The sequence below is a fragment of the Dreissena polymorpha genome, chromosome 15 (genome assembly GCF_020536995.1).
Source record: "Dreissena polymorpha isolate Duluth1 chromosome 15, UMN_Dpol_1.0, whole genome shotgun sequence".
In the NCBI taxonomy this organism is placed as follows: domain Eukaryota; kingdom Metazoa; phylum Mollusca; class Bivalvia; order Myida; family Dreissenidae; genus Dreissena; species Dreissena polymorpha.
Genome location: NC_068369.1, coordinates 61,860,012 through 61,878,546, shown reverse-complemented (window position 1 = coordinate 61,878,546; position 18,535 = coordinate 61,860,012). Strand labels below are relative to the sequence as shown.

Sequence of the window (18,535 nt, the reverse complement as noted above, 5' to 3'; positions counted from 1 at the left end):
AGTCCGAACTTAATCTTCGATTAGGATAGTAAAGACCGAGTGCACATGAGATACATACATTTACGTGAGAGGGTTAAATTATAACTCGAATCACGAACATGTGAAACTAAAGTTAACAAAGGATAGTATAAAAGCCAATTGTATTAGTAGAAAATATATTTATCGAAAATAAAATTATTTCCATGAAGGATTCCGTTCGTGCAAATTAGAGTTTAATTATGGAAATATTGTATTTACAGCCTTTTCTGAGCCTGGTGATCTCACGCTTTCCTGATTACCCTATTGCTTAATTTATTTTATAAGTTAAATGACCGTATAATATGAATAATAATAATCTCTTTATTTTCCGAAGGTAACTCAGTAAGATAACACATTTATACAAAGTCATGCAAACAGTTTAACAATGGCAATCTTATTTTCAATGAGGCCTTCAAACAACTATGGTATGTATAATGCATTTCTACATTACAATGCAAACATGTAGACTTTGACGGACATAAGAGTACTGTAACGGTGTAATAAAATGTGTCATAAAAAGCAAGTATATTATATGATTTCTCTTATATTATTAATTTCTCTTCCATATTGAAATGGTCTCAAGGAACAAATATTAACAGAAAGTATTTAAGAATATAAATGTATTGTTGATTACATTTTCCCATATGCACACACTCTAACGCACGCACGCACACACACACACGCGCGCACGCACACACCTATACACACACACACACTTATACAATTACCATATCTTAATTAACACGACCAATAACAATAACAAAAAGTTAACAAAAACAGCCGCGTACATTATTGTACAAAGTCAGAGTTTAAAAACGTGGAATACATTATTCTTGAAAAAGTTTACGATTGATAGAAGTGGCTGATATACACAAATATTATAATTACAGAAAACAATATTCATGACCAGTGTTTTTCACAATAGGATATGAAATTACACAACTGTTATGAAGAATAGCCTGCACCTCTCTGCTATATAAATAGTTTGAAAAAGCAATATGTATATTTGTTTGCAGAAATTAAACCTACAGTAATCATTACGACACTTATGGAGGAGTATTTGACTTTTGAATAAGAGGAAAACAGAAAAAATGTTACTACGCGTGAGACTCATTTTGCGCCTCAAAGAGGAAATATTTCTTAAGCCTATGTTTGAAAGTGGTGAGAGTGAGAGATTGGCGAATACTAACCGGTATGTGGTTCCATATTTCCATACCAGAGTAACTGAACGACTTTTTAAAAAGGTTTGAGTGAGGTGTTTTATGCGTCAAATCATTGTTTGATATCGATCTTAAATTGTAATTATTGTTTTTCACCAGTTTTATCAAGTCGTCAATATATGTGGGCGTTAAATTATGAAGAGATTTGTAAATAATTATACATGTGAAATATTTACATCTGTTTTCAAAAGAAAGCCATTGTATTTTTAGCTCATCTATTTTTTGAAAAAAAAGAGCTATTGTCATCACCTTGTCGTCGGCGTCGGCGTTGGCGTTGGCGTCGGCGCCCGGTTAAGTTTTGCGTTTAGTCCACTTTTCATAGAAGGTATCAATGCTATTGCATTCAAACTTGGTACACTTACTTACTATCATGAGTGGACTGGGCAGGCAAAGTTAGATAACTCTGGCGTTTATTTTGACAGAATTATGTGCCATGTTTATACTTAGAAAATTGAAAATTTTGGTTAAGTTTTGTGTTTAGGTCCATTTTATTTCTTAAGTATCAACGCTATTGCTTTCATACTTGCAACACTTACTAACTATCATAAGGGGACTGTGCAGGCAAAGTTATGTAACTCTGACTGGCATTTTGACAGAATTATGTGCCCTTTTATACTTACAAAATTGAAAATAAGGTTAAGTTTTGTGTTTAGGTCCACTTTATTCCTACAGTATCAAAGCTATTGCTTTCATACTTGCAACACTTATTAACTATCATAAGGGGACTGTGCAGGCAAAGTTATGTAACTCTGACTGGCATTTGGACGGAATTATGGGCCCTTTATACTTAGAAAATTGAAAATTTGGTTAAGTTTTGTGTTTTCGTCCACTTTACCCCTAAAGTATCATAGATACTGCTTTCATACTTGGAACACTCGCAAACTATCATAAAGGTACAGTAAAAGGACAAGTTGCATAACTCTGGTTGTCACTTTTACGGAATTTTGGCCCTTTTTTGACTTAGTAACTTTGAATATATGGTTAAATTTTGTGTTTCGATCCACTTTACTTCTAAAGTATCAAGGCTATTGCTTTCAAACTTCAAATACTTTCATGCTATCATGAGGTTACTGTACCTGGCAAGTTGAATTTAACCTTGACCTTTGAATGACCTTGACTCTCAAGGTCAAATTATTAAATTTTGATAAAATTGCCATAACTTCTTTATTTATGATTAGATTTCATTGATACTTTGACAAAACTACTCTTACCTGACATAACACAACAGACTCCAACCAAACCATCCCCCGTGCCCTCCCCCCCCCCCCTCCCCCGAATCCCCCCCTCCTAATTTTTTTTTAAAGATCATCTCACAAATGACCACCACACCCTCACACTATACCCCCCCCATTTTTTTTTGACACGGTTAAAAAACACAAATATTTATTATTATTTTTTTTTTTTAAATACCGTCCAACCATCGCACCCAATAATCCCCCCCCCCCGGAATTTTTATATATTTTTTTTGCATTTTTTTCCCCGCATTTTTGGGAGATAATGTAATAAATGTCCACACCCCCACACTATACACCCCTCTTCACTCCACCCCTCCCTCCTTTGTGATTGAAATTGAGAGTCCCTGCACCTTTAAAAAGAAAATAGATGAGCGGTCTGCACCCGCAAGGCGGTGCTCTCGTTTGTGATAAATCATAATCATTTATATTTAAGGCATTGCGTAATATTACTCTTAAAAACCTTCTTTGCAGTTTTGATATTCTGTTTATGTCTCTAGTATTTGCATTTTGCCATGTGACACATCCATAATCAATAATTGGTGTTACATACGCATTATAGAGCATAATTTTCATCTCAGGTGTTAGAAAATATTGTATACGCCTGAACAGTGATGATTTCGAAACAAGTTTTGAACAAGTTATATCATCATCATCATTTATGGGCCTTCCAATTTCCAATGTTAATCAATATGGATACTTAGAAGTTGTTGGGTTGTAACATGTTTTATTTTTGAGTTATTTACAAACAAATTTAGATCTTCTGAATGTTTAAGATTTTGGCGTGATCCTATAGTCATGCAAGTAGTTTTATCTGGGTTGACTGCCATATTATTTATCATACACCAATTTTGTGACCTTAGGAAGTCGTCTTGAAGCGTGTAATTTATCATAGTTGTATTATTCCCTTTACAGTGGATTGTTACATCATCAGCATACATGTCAGATTCTGATGTTAGTTTTAAGGGTAGATCATTCACGTAAAGTAAAAATAACAAAGGTCCTAAAATGGAGCCTTGTGGTACACCGGAACTTATCATGCAGGTGTCCGATGTTACTCCATCAGCCCGAAGTAGTTGCAAACGGTTTTGTAGATATGATTAAAAAAACTTCAAAGACGAATCCGAAAAATGATATAGTTTCAACTTGTGCAGAAGAATGGTGTGGTCTACTAAGTCAAAGGCTTTTTTGAAATCTACAAAAACAGTTCCTATCATATAACCATCGTCCATATAATTTAACCATGAATCAACGAGTCTGATTAAAGCAGTTTGGCATGAGTGGTTTTGTCTAAAACCCGATTGGTGTTCATTTAGTATACAGGTTTCTTTTAAATATTTATTTAAATGAATGACTACATGTCTTTCAATTATTTTAGAAATTGTAGGTAATAAAGAGATAGGTCTAAAATTATTGGGATCATGTTTATCTCCTCCTTTATGGAGAGGTACGACACTTGCTAATTTAAGTAAGTCTGGAAAGATTCCAGTTGAAATTGAAGTATTTATTAATGTCGTAAGAGGTTGTACGATATAAACTTTGCAAAGTTTAAGGATATTAGGTTCTATTCTGTCTAAGCCACTACTTTTATTAGGATTAAGTTTATCAATTAATGTAAGAACTTCCATAGGCGTTATATATTCTAATTAAACTCTCGATTACCCAATTTTTCATCTAAGAAATTTTTTTAATATTCAAAAATTTCAGGTTTGAAAACTGTTTTCTAAATTATATGAGATATGTTAACAAAATGTTTGTTAAGTTCATTAGCCACAAGCTGTATTCCACTAACATTAACATTGTTTATGTTTAATGTATTAGGTAAAATTGCTCTTTGATTTTCATTATCATTTGATATGCTTTTGATAGATCGCCACAATTGTTTAATATCTTTTTTCTCTTTAACAGCATTATTGAAAAACGCTCTCTTATTTTTCTTAATTATGGAATTGCATTTGTTTCTCCATATTTTATACTGATCAAAATTGTTGCAAGCCTTAAATGTATCCCTTTTTAATCTAGCCTGTTTTATTTCATCAGAATACCATCCAGGCTGATGTATGCGCTTAACCCGCTTACTTTAAATTGGCGCATGGTGGGATAATACTGTATTTAATATATTGTATAAAGTCGTTAGGGCCAAATTCGGATCATTGGTAGTTTCTAAAATATTCATATCATATTGACCTAGATCTTGTAGAAACAGTGTTTCATCAAAATGTTTAAACGATCTATAAGTTATTTGTCCATGTTCAGATATAGACGTACTTTTAAGTTTACAAAGGAGTGTACACGTGATTGGATAGTGGTCACTCAGGCCTATAACTGGAACGTTAACTTCTGATACGCAATATATTGATGTTCTCAATTATTTTTGATGACGTTTTTGTTACTCTGGTCGGATATTGAACCAGTTGTGTGAGTCCGAAAACAAGTACAGTTTTTGCCCATTTTGTATTATTAAATTTATGAGGTGAAGAAAATTCAATGTTAAAATCACCAATAGCTGACCAATTCATATTAGAAGATTCTGCAAATTCCATTTGTTTCTCAAATGAATCTATCCAAGACTGAGGACTGTTTGGGGCACGCTAGATTAAGCATAAAAGATGTGATTTATTATTTTCGATAGCTACCTGTAGCCAAATAGTCTCAATGTCCGAGGATTCTAGATCAAAGCGACGGACATAGCTTATGTTCTTTTTGAGATATATAATGAGTCCTCCACCAGCCTTTTTTGACCTGTCTTTACGTTCAAAAACGTAGTCGTTAATTAATAGATCTGTATCATTAATTGAACCTGTTAAAAACGTTTCACTCAAATCAAATATATCAATTGACCCTGGCTCTCCCATTATAAGTTTGAGTTCATCTAATTTTGGAAGAATGTGTTGAATATTCAAACTTGCTACATGAATACCTTATTTGCTGAAAGTAAAAACGTTTTTATGAATCAAATATTTATCTTTGAAATTATTATTCGTTTTGAGAGGAGGCATTTTCGATAAATCTACGTTTTTGCTAACATTTAGATACTGGTATGAATCATAATTGCAATTACAATACAACGTACATGTATTTTTAGAAACAAAAATAGTGTCAGGTTGAATATTATAGTCACAAATTATTTTGTTGCATTCAGTACATATATTGTTAAGATTAAGAAATGGGTTTTCATGAGTAAATAAGTCAGAGTTGATATGTTCGTCAGTGTTTTCCTACCATAATCTGTGATTTCGGCAATCTTCTGTCGAATGGTTTGCTAAACCGCAACGTCTGCACGGTGGCCATCGTCTACGTAGCTGAAGTTTCTATTACCAAACTGGCGACCGTTGTTCTGAAAACGGTCTCTAATGCCATATGTCGCTCCTGTCCATGGTGGCCGAGAGTAACGTGCAGCGGCGACCCTAATGGTTCCAGATTGTTAAATGTACACCTAGACGTTTATTGTGTATGGTTTGACTTTTCAACAACGAATATTGACAAAAATACATAGTTTGAAAAAATAACCCTCGTATAGGTATTATATATACACAAGGTATGAAACGCACTATATGCCTATTGCTGAAAGATTGTGGAACAGTGGACGTGAACTTTTTCATCGAAAACACACATGTTCCCATGCAGTTGCCGACAAAATGCAACTAGATTCGTTAAATGACAGTAAAAGCAACGTGATTACAAAACTAACCGATCTCCTGCTCGGCTAATAACTTTAACATTCAATTAAATTTGACTTTCTCGCTATATGTCACTCGGTGTTTCATCTACACATGTACATGCGTCATCTGGTTGGTTGTCCTTATTGTGTTGGCCAATTATATGGCGTTTTAGAACCGAGCATTCGATCGTAAAAATATGACAGCAAAACACAGACATGTAGCGAGAAAGTCAAATTTAATTGAATATTAAAGTTATTAGCCGAGCAGAAGATCGGTTAGTAGTGTAATCTCGTTGCTTTTACTGTCGTTTAACGATCCAGTTCCATTTTGTCGGCAACTGCATGGGAACATGTGTGTTTACGATGAAAATGGTCACGTCCAGTGTTCCACAATCTTGCAAAGATTATATCGTACAACCTCTTACGACATTAATAAATACTTCTATTTCAACTGGAATCTTTCCAGACTTACTTAAATTAGCAAGTGTCGTACCTCTCCATAAAGGAGGAGATAAACATGATCCATTTTAGACCTATCTCTTTATTACCTACAATTTCTAAAATAATTGAAAGACATGTAGCCATTCAATTAAATAAATATTTAAAAGAAACATGTATACAAAATGAACACCAATCGGGTTTTAGACAAAACCACTCATGCCAAACTGCTTTAATCAGGCTCGTTGATTTATGGTTAAATTGTATTGACGATGGTTATATGATAGGAACTGTTTTTGTAGATTTCAAAAAAGCATTTGACTTAGTAGACCACACCATTCTTCTGCACAAGTTGAAACTATATCATTTTTCGGATTCGTCTTTGAAGTTTTTTTAAATCATATCTACAAAACCGTTTGCAACTAATTCGGGCAGATGGAGAAACATCAGACACCTGCATGATAAGTTCCGGTGTACCACAAGGCTCCATTTTAGGACCTTTGTTATTTTTACTTTACGTGAATGATCTACCCTTTAAACTAACATCAGAATCTGACATGTATGCTGATGATGTAACAATCCACTGTTAAGGAAATAATATAACTATGATAAATTGCACACTTCAAGACGACTTACTAAGGTCACAAAATTGGTGTATGATAAATAAAATTGCATTCAACCCAGATAAAACTACTTGCATGACTATAGGATCACGCCAAAAACTTAAACATTAAGAAGAAGGCCCATGTTGATATAACTTGTTTCGAAATTATCACTGTTCAGGCGTATACAATATTTTCTAACACCTGAGATGAAAATTATGTTCTATAATGCGTATGTAACACCAATTATTGATTATGGATGTGTCACATGGCTAAATGCAAATACTAGAGATATAAACAGAATATCAAAAATGCAAAGAAGGTTTTTAAGAGTAATATTACGTATTGACTTAAATATAAATGATTATGATTTATCACAAAAAATACAATGGCTTTCTTTTGAAAACAGGTGTAAATATTTCACAGGTATAATTATTTACAAATCTCTTCATAATTTAACGCCAACATATATTGACGACTTGATAAAACTGGTGAAAAACAACAATTACAATTTAAGATCGATATCAAACAATGATTTGACGCATAAAACACCTCACTCAAACCTTTTAAAAAAGTCGTTTAGTTACTCTGGTTGGAAATATGGAACCACATACCGGTTAGTATTCGCCAATCTCTCACGCTCACCACTTTCAAACATAGGCTTAAGAAATATTTCGTTTTTGAGGCGCAAAATTAGTCTCACGCGTAGTAACATTTTTCTGTTTTTCCTCTTATTCAAAAGTCAAATACTCCTCCATAAGTGTCGTAATGATTACTGTAGATTTAATTTCTGCAAACAAATATACATATTGCTTTTTCAAACTATTTATATAGCAAGGAGGTGCAGGCTATTCTTCATAACAGTTGTGTAATTTCATATCCTATTGTGAACAACACTGGTCATGAATATTGTTTTCTGTAATTATAATATTTGTGTTTATCAGCCACTTCTGTCAATCGCAAACTATTTCAAGAATAATGTATTCCACGTTTTTAAACTCTGACTTTGTTCAATAATGTACGCGGCTGTTTTTGTTAACTTTTTGTTATTGTAATTGGTCGTGTTAATTTAGATATGGTAATTGTATAAGTGTGTGTGTGTATAGGTGTGTGCGTGCGCGCGTGTGTGTGTGCAGTGCGTGCGTTAGAGTGTGTGCATATGGGAAAATGTAATCAACAATACATTTATATTCTTAAATACTTTCTGTTAATAAATATTTGTTCCTTGAGACCATTTCAATATTGGAAGAGAAATTAATAATATAAGAGAAGTCATATAATATACTTGCTTTTTATGTCACTTCTATGACACTGTTAAAGTACTCTTATGTCCGTCAAAGTCTACATGTTTGCATTATAATGTAGAAATGCATTATACTTACCATAGTTGTTTGAGGGTCTCATCGAAAACAAGATTGCCATTGTTAAACTGTTTGCATGACTTTGTATCAATGTGTTGTCTTAATGAGTAACCTTCGGAAAATAAAGAGATTTTTATTATAATTATTATTATCATCATCATCGTCACGTGGTTAACCCAAGAATACAAATTGTGCATGCGTAGTGAATTGTATATATATATATATATATATATATATATATATATATGTGTGTGTGTGTGTGTAATTATCTACTTGAGTTATATATAGTGTGTATATCGTTATATCACCTCTTTTCGCGATGTACTTTCGATTTCACAGCGCGAAATTTTATTACCGAATTTACTGAAAATATGATCTTTTTTCAAGTAATGTAATATACCAGTCGTGATATTTTAATCAATGTAAACTGATAATTGTAAAAAAAAGTACGGTATTTTAGAACTTTTTTGTTCGCCAATCGCGGTTGACGGTCCCTTTAAAATAAATTCCTCATAAACTGTGAATAACTTTCACAATTCACAATTGTGTAATGTTTTGCCTACCAGGTTTGACTAATAGAGCGACTAACTACTGGATAGGTCTCAACGACCGGGCCGTAGACGGGACTTACATCTGGAACGATGGACAAATACAGGTAGTCCACAGGCAGCAGTATCATAAATTTGCCCCCCCCCCCCACCCTGAGTTAACCCCAAGGGTTCCAGATTGTTAAATGTACACCTAGACGTTTATTGTGTATGGTTTGACTTTTCAACAACGAATATTGACAAAAATACATAGTTTGAAAAACTAACCCTCGTATAGGTATTATATATACACAAGGTATGAAACGCACTATATGCCTATTGCTGAAAGATTGTGGAACACTGAACGTGAACTTTTTCATCGAAAACTCACATGTTCTCATGCAGTTGCCGACAAAATGCAACTAGATTCGTTAAAAGACAGTAAAAGCAACGTGATTACACAACTAACCGATCTCCTGCTCGGCTAATAACTTAAACATTCAATTAAATTTGACTTTCTCGCTATATGTCTCTCGGTGTTTCATCTACACATGTACACCATTTTAATTTTTTAACGCATCATCTGGTTGGTTGTCCTAATTGTGTTGGCCAATGATATGGCGTTTTAGAACCGAGCATTTGATCGTAAAAATATGACAGCAAAACACAGACATGTAGCGAGAAAGTCAAATTTAATTGAATATTAAAGTTATTAGCCGAGCAGGCGATCGGTTAGTAGTGTAATCTCGTTGCTTTTACTGTCGTTTAACGAATCCAGCTGCATTTTGTCGGCAACTGCATGGGAACATGTGTGTTTACGATAAAAAAAGGTCACGTCCAGTGTTCCACAATCTTTCAGCAATAGGCATATAGTGCGTTTCATGCCTTGTGTATATATTATACCTATACGAGGGTTATTTTTTTAAACTGTGTATTTTTGTCAATATGCGTTGTTGAAAAGTCAAACCATACACAATACGTGTACATTTAACAATCTGGAACCCCTGGGGTAAGCTCGGGGGGGGGGGGGGGTAGGGTCCCGGGGGGGGGGGGGCAAATTTATGATACTGCTGCCTGTGAGGTAGTCAAGTACACAATACACGAACACAATGTGTGTGATAAATAATTAGCCTTTAACGTGAACTTGTTGAGGGTTCATTCCAGAACGAATTCATGTATATCTAGTACATGGTATAAACCATATGCGAGTAAACAAATCAACAACATGATTTGGAAGAAAAGACTTCAGGAATTCATTTTTACCCAGAATTTTCTTTATAATATTTTTTATATAAATATTTCAACTTTAAGAACTATATATAATATACATCAAGGAATATACTAATTACATGCATTATTAATTCTGACATTTTCTTTACCAAACACATCGCTATTGCAGTCGCACTGAGATAACGGTAAAAACGCATACATACTGGACATATAGGAAACCCTCACTAGTAATGCTCATCACATGATCAAGACCAGAGAAGTATTTCACCGGAACGAGTTCACGTACCCTATATTAGCACAGTTTACGTGCTAAAAGTAGGCAGGAACACTGGTTATCTCTTTCTAGTTTCAGGCAGCTCAGTATGCCAACTGGAAGCCAGGTCAGCCCGACAACGCAAACTTCGTCCAGAACTGCGTTGCTCTTGACCACCAACAGTGGAACGATTTCGACTGTTCACGAGCCAAACAATTTGTATGCACGAAAATAGCAGGTATATTGACATATTTTCGTACATGATGAGGATGATGATGATGATGATGACGATGGTGACAATGATGATGATGATGATGATGATAATGCTGCTGCTGCTGATTATGATGATGGTGCTGCTGCTGCTGATTATGATGATGATTATTATTATTATTATGTTATAACGATGATGATGATGATGATGATGATGATGATGATGATGATGATGATGATGATGATGATGATGATGATGATGATGATGATGATGATGATGGTGATGATGATGATGATGTAGATAATGATGATGATGATGGTGATGATGATGATGATGATGATGATGATGATAATGCTGATGCTGCCGATGATGATTTATTTATTATAGGAGGCTTATACAAAAACGCAATCACAAGTCATGCCGGTTTACTATTAACGGTTGAATAATGTTCACTTTTCCGTCTATTTCAGACAGTATATTTCCAAGCCCCCCTCCGACTACACCAGCTAGTACGTATTTTAAGCACTGTATTTCAATACCATTATACTGATGTAAAGCTTTGTAACGCAAATGTAACCAGCAGTTATTATTATTTGATTAGACACGGTGGGTATTCTATTGTTGATGACAGTGTCAAACTTCAGTCCATAAGTACGTGCATTATGTATGAATATCGTGTCTTTGAAGAATTAAATAATAATCATGGCAGAATTCCTGCAGGTGTGTTGATATAGATGTGTTTTTCTGTAGCGGATTGGTCCGTCAAGTGTGGGCCCGGTTGGGACAGTAATCCTCTGTCCCCGTTCTGTTACATGTTCGTGGATCAGCCCCTGTCGTGGACTGACGCTCAGACTGAATGCAGGAATCACCAAAGTGACCTGCTGTCCATAGAAACCGTCCAGGAGCAGGCGTATATCGCAGGTAGAGTATAAGTCGTATTTTTGTTATCTGCAGGACTCCGCGCCATATTTAACCAAGTTGACAAACACCATACATTTTCAGTGTATAATTATCATGTTCACCGAAATGACAATATACAGTACAAGTAGAATTAAACACTTTGTTGGAGGATAGGAAACCTACACTTTCTTTTAACACCCATTCATTAAAAAAGCATACAGTTATAAGTTAATCCACGTTTTTTTACGCTTTTCAATTAAACAAGACCTAAATTTAAGCTATTTAACGGCAGTATGTTTAAAATATGTACGTATGTAAGGCACTCACATTCAGATCGCCCAAGCATGCAAATGTGGAAACCAACAAATTTTATGTAATTATGGTCTTGTAAAATATTAAATGAATTATAATATAAACAAATCGAGAGCCCAGTTGAGCTAGCATATCATTCGTATCTACTGAGGCCTTAATTCGGGGTAAGTCACATATTGCAAAACATTTCAACCATACATATTACTTTTCTGGGAAACGGGACTTAATGCAAAATTAATGGTCGCCTTGGCGTAATGGATATGCTGTCCGCCTAGCGATCAGGAGGTCACTATGGGAACGTTTTTTTCGATCTCCACCAAAAACACCCACGTACTGGTTCAATGCCCAGGAAACGGACTGGAGAGCGTTTAAATTATTCCGAGACTTTTGATGAAATCGAGTAACAATAAATAGGTTTAAACAAAAACTAATGCATGAGCTTTAAGTGCCGTCTCAATTAGCCTTGCAGTCTGCAAAGGCTCACCAAGTACGACACTTTCCGCCTTAAATGGATTTTCGTGTGGAAAAGACTTAATTTCAACGAAACATTTCATGAAAACGTCAAGTGTCGTCCAGTGAACTGCACAGGCTAATCTGTGACGACACTTTAAACCCACGCAGTACGCCCATGTTTCCCAGAACGAGGATTTTCAAACCATGAATATGGACCGTGCTCTGTGAAAAAGGGTTTTATGCATGTGCGTAATGTGTCGTCCCAGATTAGCCTTCCTTTCCACACAGGCTAATCAGGGACGACACTTTCCGCTATTACGGTAAATTTCGTTTAAAGACTGTTTTTTGCACAAATCCAGTATAGGCGGAATGTGTCGTCCTTGATTAGCCTATGTGGACTGCACAGGCTGATCTGAGACGACACTTTAAGCACTCGATTAAACTCCCTTTTCACAGAGCATGGTCCATATCAATTTACACGTCATTCTATTCAGGTCGTCTGTCCTCTCTGAATTCCATCGCGGTCTGGACGGGCGCGAACGACCGCAGTACGGAGGGCGGCTGGAAATGGTCCAACAGTCAGCCCTTCGCCTACCTGAACTGGGCCCCAGGTATGCTAACTGACTTACCGGGTTCTGTCATAGATTGTCTTGAACAAACAATAGAATGTGTTACTGTTCTCATATTGTCCTGATGTATACAGTATTTGTCATAGACGGTATCAGTTATCAACCATTGAGTTCATAACAAATTACTTTATATCTGTCATTTTGCTTTATGTACACATGACTTACCATTCTTGTTAAAATATCAAAATGGTTGCTTGCCAAGAAAGTGTAATTTTCTTTCGTGATAAAAGAAAATGATATGTGTGCTTTTAAATTTCATATAAAGTTTTAGCAGTGTGTTTTCTAAATTAGTCAACATGAATATCGGTACATGCTCATTGGCTTGTTGCATGTTTTAAAAGTCTTTGACAGGGTAATCCAAAAAAAACAGCAACATATAGGCATTTCACTTAGCATAATTTACCAATATCTTGTTCGTGGTTGATGCATAGTACGGCGTGTCTGGTTTGGCAAAACTCGCTGACAGCAACACAACACTGATACATATTCGAGAAGAAACGTAAATGCACCTTTCACATAATTTTGTAATGGCATGTTTTAATAAAAATAGATCGTCGTGGCGTAGTTGATATGGTGTCCGCCTAGCGATCGGGTGGTCATGGGTTCGAATCTCACTGGGAGCGTTCCTTTGATCCCCCCAAAGACACCAAGTACTGGTTCTAGTCCCAGGAAACGGACTCGAGAGCGTTTATATAAGCCTATGGCTTTCGATGCAATCGAGCAAAAATAAATAGGTTTAAACTAAATAAAAATATTGCGCGTAAATATTATTGAATTAATTTATTGTACGTTACTTTTTCATGTGATTTTACATGTACTGTTGGTATGTAATTAAATACATATTTTCGGGAGCGCTTCTTTTAACGAAACCCGTATATATCTGTTGCTGTCGCAGGACAACCGGCCGCTACGAACGGTCAGGGCACAGATTGCGTGGCGATGTTGACGAGTAGCGCACTGTGGGATGACGTCGACTGCACGAGCCGCAATGGTTACGTGTGCGAGAAACCAGGTAACGTAGCAACGCACCGGATATTAGTACATTAAGCTAAGTACTGAATTATAGACCCATGTCAATGAGATATATCCATGTATTACTCATTGTGCCGGAATACTATTAAATGCAAACAAAGAGCTCCGTTAAGAAAAAATGGTTAAGCGGGAAAAAAAAAACGACCAACTTTATTTTGAATGATTCCTCTTTGTATTTAAAAAAAGCAATAGATTTAAAGAATGTATAATGAATTTTTAAGTTCTATTAATATATTTTATTTGAAGGCCCGATTTACTATTTTTATTTTAATTAAAAATGCATGTTAGTAGCACGAAGCAAGAACCTGATGCAATATATTACTTAGCTAACTGGGTATTTGTGTTTTTGCAGGAAATCTCCCTACCGCGCCTCCCACCCCGGCCCCGACAATAAGTGTACCTGGTAATGGAACCTTTCTTGCATCTATATATATACTCATAAATTGACAGAAAGCTATAAACTGTCACTGAAAATTATAGATGACTACTAGAGTAGTGTAATAGAGTAAAATATAGTAGAGTAATGTTAAATACTTATCTAGACTTATATCGTACGTGAATTGCAATCTGACCTAGTGCACACATATTATTCATTCTAAAGAATGTATTTGTATAAGACACGTCGGTCCAGTGTTTCATGTGTTTATGAATACCTCTACGACAACTTTCCGCGTTTCTAATGGCGCTAAGTTCAAACATTTCTCTGTCCGTCCAGCGGGCATGGTGCTAGGCTGCAACGTGGGGTGGCTGCCCTACAAGAACAACTGCTACAGGATCATTAGAAACCCAAGCACGTGGCAGGACGCCCAGATCACGTGCGGCAGAAATGGCGGGACCCTGGCGAGCATTCTTGACCAGAATGAACAGAACTTCATCCAAGGAAACCTGCCAAAACGTATTATTTGTTGCACATTTTGTTGAATTATTTCATTTATAAATGAGCCGCGCTTTGGGAAAACGGGATTTGATGCATGCGTGTAAATTGTTGTCCCAGATTAGCCTGTGTACCCGCACTGGCGTATCGTGAACGACACTGTTTGCCAAATCGGATGTTCATTTAGAAGAGACTTCGTTTAGACGAAAAAACTACCAAGAAAGCCACATGGGTCGTCCCTTGTTAGGCTAAGCGGACTGCACAGGCTAAACTGAGACGACACTTTACGTGCATGCATTAAGCCCCGTTTTCCAAACGCGATTCTTAAATGTATGTGCAAGGCTTAAAAGTGTAAGTTCTTTTGCAGCTATTGTTCGCGACATGAAAATATGCTGTCGCTCTTTTGGGACATGTTGATTTTCATGTTTGTTTTGGCATGGTTAATTTCATAACTTTAAAATGTTCTATAGGTTCTATAAAAAAATTTATTTCAACCACAAAGTGATATAATGTCGACTTGTAGTTTTTATTTATTAACATTCTTACTTTCAGCTGTTCTGTCGTGGGACGGTTTATGGATCGGACTGAACGACATTGCCGCTGACAACTTCTTTGTCTGGTCCGATGGACAGACGGTCACTTATACGAACTGGAATGTCAACGAACCTAATGACTTCAGTAACCGTAATGAAGATTGTGTTGAAATGAGGCTTGACGTAAGATATTTTTCATTTAAAATGTTCTGAATATTATGCGCGTGTAAACTTTTGCATTATAAATCCAGTTAAATCTTGTTTCATTACAAATAGTTACAATTTCATTTGCTGCTGTGTTCTAATGCTAAAAATATTACCATGCTGATCATTGTCAACAAATGAATAACTACCGCAATAGGTGTTATATATATTTAACGCATGGCGCACCCAACGCCAAATGTAAACATTGACATATTATTTCTCAACGAATGACATACAGAGGAACGAATAATATGGTTCGAAGAAATTAAATAACTTGAACGGTATGTTGATATTGACCACGTATTTTGTTGTATACCTGAAGTAATTCATTAACTTGGTTCACGTAAGCCTAGATCTGTGAAAATTGGGCTTAATGAATGTGTGTAAAGTGTCTTCCCAGATTAGCCTGTTCAGTTCATACAGGCTAATCAGGGGCGACACCTTCCGCTAGTATTGCATTTTTAACTGTTAACGATAGTAACTTTTTTTACGAAAACCCAGTCAGAAAGTGTCGTCCCGGATTACGGTAGTCAATGTGGACTGCACGGGCTTTTCTAGGACCACACTTCACTTTAGGCCCAGTTTTCCCAGAAAGATGCTCATTTGTTACAGGCAGGACGCTGGAACGATGAAGTTTGCTCCATGGTCCGTCCTGGTATGATCTGCAAGACGTCGAAAACCGCCGTGTCCGCAACGCAAGCGCCGTACCAAATCGGCTGTCCCCTGGTATAGGTTCATGTTCGTTCGTTAAAACGTACAATTATTCGCATCTTCAATTGCATATATTCGTTCGGGATATAGTTTTTATTCGAAATAATGCTAAGTGTTACTTATGGTATCCGCACATAACCCTCATTAGTTCTCATACTAAAAAGTAAGATTTTTGAAACTTCGTATTGAGGTTTTTATTAATCGACTATTTGGACATTTGTTATGCTTTAGACATCGACATACAAAAGCTTGATCAATCTACCGATTACTGTGTCCCTCCATGATTGCATGACATTATTATACACCGTTTAATGCTTACACATGGGCTTCATTGTAAGTTAGGAAAGTCAGGAAATGTCCATAGAGTATTTTGTATTTCACTGTGAAAAACGGAGATCTCAAAACAAAATATAGATAAAATAATCCATGTAGTTGATAAATTATTTGAATTATTTTCATTTTAATGAAAAATACCTAACATGGGTTAACCCCTGTTTGCAGAATAGCATCGGTTTCGGGCAGTTTTGCTACAAGAAATCATACAACCAGGCGCTTTCGTTCGACGCCGCCAATACCGCGTGTGCCCGCCAGTTGAATGGCACACTGGCTACAGTGTACGGCAGGTCAGCGCACTTATTCTCTAAACTAATGGTTTTGTAATGATCAAGCGGGTTTAGAATTGACATTGCGGGTAGTTCTTTTATTAGTTTGTGGTTATTGAAACTGTTTTTGGTACTGACTAATGAGCACATTATATGCATGACGTTTGGTAATGAATATAGATTCTATAGTGAAAGCGTACATGATAAACGACTTGAAAGAGAGAAGGTAATTCTTAATTGGGCTTCAATCTTCTGTCTAGTGTTTGTTTTTATATGCGAGCTTAACAGACAAAATCCCATGCAGGCCATTAAAGACCCGTTGTTCGAAGCTCATTGACATGTTTCTGTATATTGTCAGAATACTTCAAGCGTTTTTATCGTCCAATCTTCTGGTGTATACACACGGTTACTACTGGATCGGCCTGTCAGACAGGGCACGAGCTGGGACGTACGCCTGGAGCGACGGAAGTGCCCTTGCCTACACGAACTGGGTCAATACCCATACAGGTGACTGAGCGATGTTACTGTATGTTGTCTGGGTTTTGTTGCCTATTCGGTCATTACCACACAAATGTGGACTACATTTTGTTTAACATGGGCTGAAGAATATACAACTGCGCCACAACACTACGATATATATTGTAATTTATGTATAAGATTTATATAGGGTGTAGTAAAATTGAAGTACAGGCGTCAATCTTTGCTAAATAAGCTCTCTCTTTATATATGTAAATACGTTATTATTACGCCTATGAAAATCAAAAATGAAATAGTTTCATATCATCATCAATGCGCTTGTTACCAGGAAACGAACGCTCCACATGCGTCTCCATGCAGTCAGACGGCATACCTGGGCTCTGGCTGAATCAGCAATGTAACCAAAGCAACCAGTTTATCTGCCAGTTCCCCAGACAAGGGTTCCCTCTACCAACAACCGCGCGCACCACGCTCTCAAACCTACCCTGTCCGTCGGGATGGCTGGCGAATGGCCCTAATTGTTTAAAAGTATTCTTGCGCTAGATTTAATTGTTGCAATGACATACGTGAAATACTTGAAGTAAACTGTAATATTTTATCGAACATCATACAAATAAGATTTAACATTTGTGAATTGTTTAACATGAAACCCAATTACCCAATTATTAAAAAGGACGAAATAGATAAACCCCAATCTAATTTGCACATACAACTTAAATTAATGACGAAAAAGGGCTTGGGGGTTGGAGGGGGGGGGGGTGCGTTGAATCTCCGCGCGCGTCTTACATCAACATAAGTGTACATGGACAAATCTACATACACTACTTTCTTGTCGAAATTTTAAGTAAGACTGTGTTATAAATAGTATTAATAGCAAACGGTCAAATGTCGGCAACGGCATTCGGTATGTCGGCAACGGCATTCGGTATGTCGGCAACGGCATTCGGTACTTTACGGACGATTTTCAGGTCAGTTGATGCACAATTACCTTGACACTCCACGAGATGGAGTGATTACATTTATAAGAAAGTGATCAATGTTTGTTCTAGAACTCC

At 36.3% G+C, this 18,535-nt stretch overlaps 3 protein-coding genes across 3 annotated transcripts in view; 1 reads left to right on the top strand and 2 right to left on the bottom strand.

Moving 5' to 3' along the window:
- LOC127860418 (nascent polypeptide-associated complex subunit alpha-like) overlaps window positions 1–18,535 on the bottom strand; it is a 415,045-nt gene that overhangs the window by 234,557 nt on the left and 161,953 nt on the right. The gene's annotated exons all lie outside the window — the stretch shown is intronic.
- Window positions 1–18,535, bottom strand: part of LOC127860412 (uncharacterized) — a 395,662-nt gene that overhangs the window by 269,549 nt on the left and 107,578 nt on the right. The window lies entirely within an intron of this gene.
- The window catches only part of LOC127860404 (macrophage mannose receptor 1-like), a 68,589-nt gene that overhangs the window by 19,724 nt on the left and 30,330 nt on the right, over window positions 1–18,535 (top strand). The window contains exons 14-26 of the mRNA XM_052398461.1: window positions 9,099–9,187; window positions 10,636–10,780; window positions 11,224–11,262; window positions 11,504–11,674; window positions 12,913–13,029; window positions 13,943–14,059; window positions 14,432–14,482; window positions 14,795–14,974; window positions 15,506–15,669; window positions 16,303–16,416; window positions 16,903–17,024; window positions 17,362–17,510; window positions 17,809–18,008. Of these exons, the coding sequence (XP_052254421.1) occupies window positions 9,099–9,187; window positions 10,636–10,780; window positions 11,224–11,262; window positions 11,504–11,674; window positions 12,913–13,029; window positions 13,943–14,059; window positions 14,432–14,482; window positions 14,795–14,974; window positions 15,506–15,669; window positions 16,303–16,416; window positions 16,903–17,024; window positions 17,362–17,510; window positions 17,809–18,008 (1,658 nt within the window). The remainder of the gene's footprint in view (window positions 1–9,098; window positions 9,188–10,635; window positions 10,781–11,223; window positions 11,263–11,503; window positions 11,675–12,912; window positions 13,030–13,942; window positions 14,060–14,431; window positions 14,483–14,794; window positions 14,975–15,505; window positions 15,670–16,302; window positions 16,417–16,902; window positions 17,025–17,361; window positions 17,511–17,808; window positions 18,009–18,535) is intronic.